Source organism: Octopus bimaculoides, chromosome 15, assembly GCF_001194135.2.
Source record: "Octopus bimaculoides isolate UCB-OBI-ISO-001 chromosome 15, ASM119413v2, whole genome shotgun sequence".
Taxonomy (NCBI): domain Eukaryota; kingdom Metazoa; phylum Mollusca; class Cephalopoda; order Octopoda; family Octopodidae; genus Octopus; species Octopus bimaculoides.
Genome location: NC_068995.1, coordinates 15,893,993 through 15,896,196, shown reverse-complemented (window position 1 = coordinate 15,896,196; position 2,204 = coordinate 15,893,993). Strand labels below are relative to the sequence as shown.

The following is a 2,204-nucleotide window of genomic DNA, read 5'->3' as shown; positions in this document are numbered from 1 at the left end:
ATATATATATATATATATATATATATACGATGGATTATTTCATTTCAGTTTTCGTCTAGCAAATCCACTCAAATGCTTTGTTTGCCCTGAGGCTATTGAAGACACTTGCCCAAGGTACCAAACCAAGTGGTAGGGACGCAAGCGTCTTACCACACAGATATTCCTGCACCTAGTGTACGCTTTGTACAGTAGGCGCAGGTGTACTCTATTGACTGCACTTTGTAAGTTAAAGTTTCCCAAGACCATAATTCACTTATTCCTAGACACACACACCAAAGTTTTCTATTGGATGTATTCGGTTATAAACGCGACTTCTGGCTGATTGCTTATATACTGAGCTTCCGTTGGATATTCCTGTTACTATGATGGGAGACGAGGTGAATTGCTGTATACATTGTATCACTATCTATATTTCTGTTTTGTTTTAACAGGTACTGATATCAATCGTGCGCTTTTAGATGGGCTCGATTTTATGTCACCTGTCTCGAATACAGAAGGTCGATCTCCAGTAATCGTGTTTTTAACTGACGGCGAACCCGTATCTGGTGAGACTAACCACAGTATTATCCTGCGCAATGTGATTGAAGCTAACCGGGAAAAAATTCCTATATTTTCTCTGGCTTTTGGTGCCGACGCTGATTTTCTCTTACTTGAGAGAATATCTCTACAGAACTATGCCGTAGCCCGACAGATCTATGAAGCATACAAACCTGAATTGCAGCTGAAAACTTTTTACAATGAAATAACTGCTGCATTGATGACAGATGTAAAATTCAAATACTTTGGTAATGTACGTCGATTATGGATTTTATATTATTCATATTATCATATTTAATGTTCATGTTGTAAGTATTTATTTAAGATTTTTCGTTCTTTAATCATGAACTATTTACATCATAAATACCATCCTATAATGCCTGTGTTTAGAAAAATCTCTTGAAATATAATAATACTGTTGAAGGTAATTAAATATTGTATGGGAATTTAGTTTCAATATTTGCATATCCTAGTGTCATAATTTTCTTGAAAGCACCTATGGCTATCCTTAGAGGCAATCCGCCAGTATATTTCGAAAGAGAGTATATAATTCCCGTTGCATTATTTACAGTTAGTAATTGCCGTCTTTTTATTAATTCAGTTGCTTCGTCACATTTTAAGCATGTACTCTCCATTGCTCCCCCAGAACACTAAAATTCTGGCTACAAATTCATATAAGTTAAAGAGTTTTTTTCTTTTCAAAGAATTGATATTTGATGGGCACATTATTCAGAGCAGTTTTGCTACAATCTTGTCTCTCCAAGAATACTTTCCTGGAGTTGATCTGGAGCATTCCGATATATTTTTGAGTATTGTTTCAGAATATACGCCACACTTATTTCTGTTCTGATTACAGGTTGATAGCGACACGCTAACCAATAATGTGTTCCACAGATATTTCAACGGTACAGAAGCGGTAATAGCTGGGAAATTGACGGATAAGGACGCTTCGAGAATTACATGGAACATTGTTGGCACCACAAGTTCTGGCGATGTTGATGTTGGAGAAACAACTGAAGCGCTCCAATTGTCTGATAAAGCGAAAAGAGAAAGCTTGTTGTCTGATAAAGACATAAAACGCATTCTAGAGAAACTGTGGGCATATCTGACAATCAAGCAGATTCTAGATCAAATGACTGCCAGTGGGAACCAAACGGAGAAAGATGAGTTGAAAAATCGTGTGATTGAACTATCGCTAAAGGTAAGATTGGAAACATTACTTATGATTTCTTGTTCAAGAAAGGAATAAATTTCATGAGATTTATGTCTCTCCCAAGCTTGTTAATTGAGCAATAAAAAGCAATTGTCATCAAATAATAATCGAAATAGTTCTCTACTTGCAATTTTACCTCATACGAATCATTCATTAAATTTCTTTACAAGATAAATGGGATACTGTGAAATTAATGCCTCCTGTAAATGCATTGGTGATGTAAGAGAATGAAAGTAGGATGTGAAAAAATGGAAACGGCATCACGACCACGTGAGTTCTTGGCAGCTTACAATTTGTTCTATAGCCGCCATCACAATGTTTATTGCGAATATTCTCCAGAAATGTTCTTCTATCAATGACAGTAATCATATCTATACGCCAATGAAACCGACCCTTATGACCCAGGCGTGGCTCCAGAAGGAAACAACAACAACAGCATACATTATATATATAT

The 2,204-nt window shown here is 36.1% G+C and overlaps 1 protein-coding gene across 1 annotated transcript in view; it reads left to right on the top strand.

Moving 5' to 3' along the window:
- Positions 1 to 2,204, top strand: part of LOC106882530 (inter-alpha-trypsin inhibitor heavy chain H3) — a 53,193-nt gene that overhangs the window by 23,249 nt on the left and 27,740 nt on the right. Inside the window, exons 7-8 of the mRNA XM_052973456.1 lie at positions 432 to 790; positions 1,394 to 1,738. Coding sequence (XP_052829416.1) covers positions 432 to 790; positions 1,394 to 1,738 — 704 coding nt within the window. The remainder of the gene's footprint in view (positions 1 to 431; positions 791 to 1,393; positions 1,739 to 2,204) is intronic.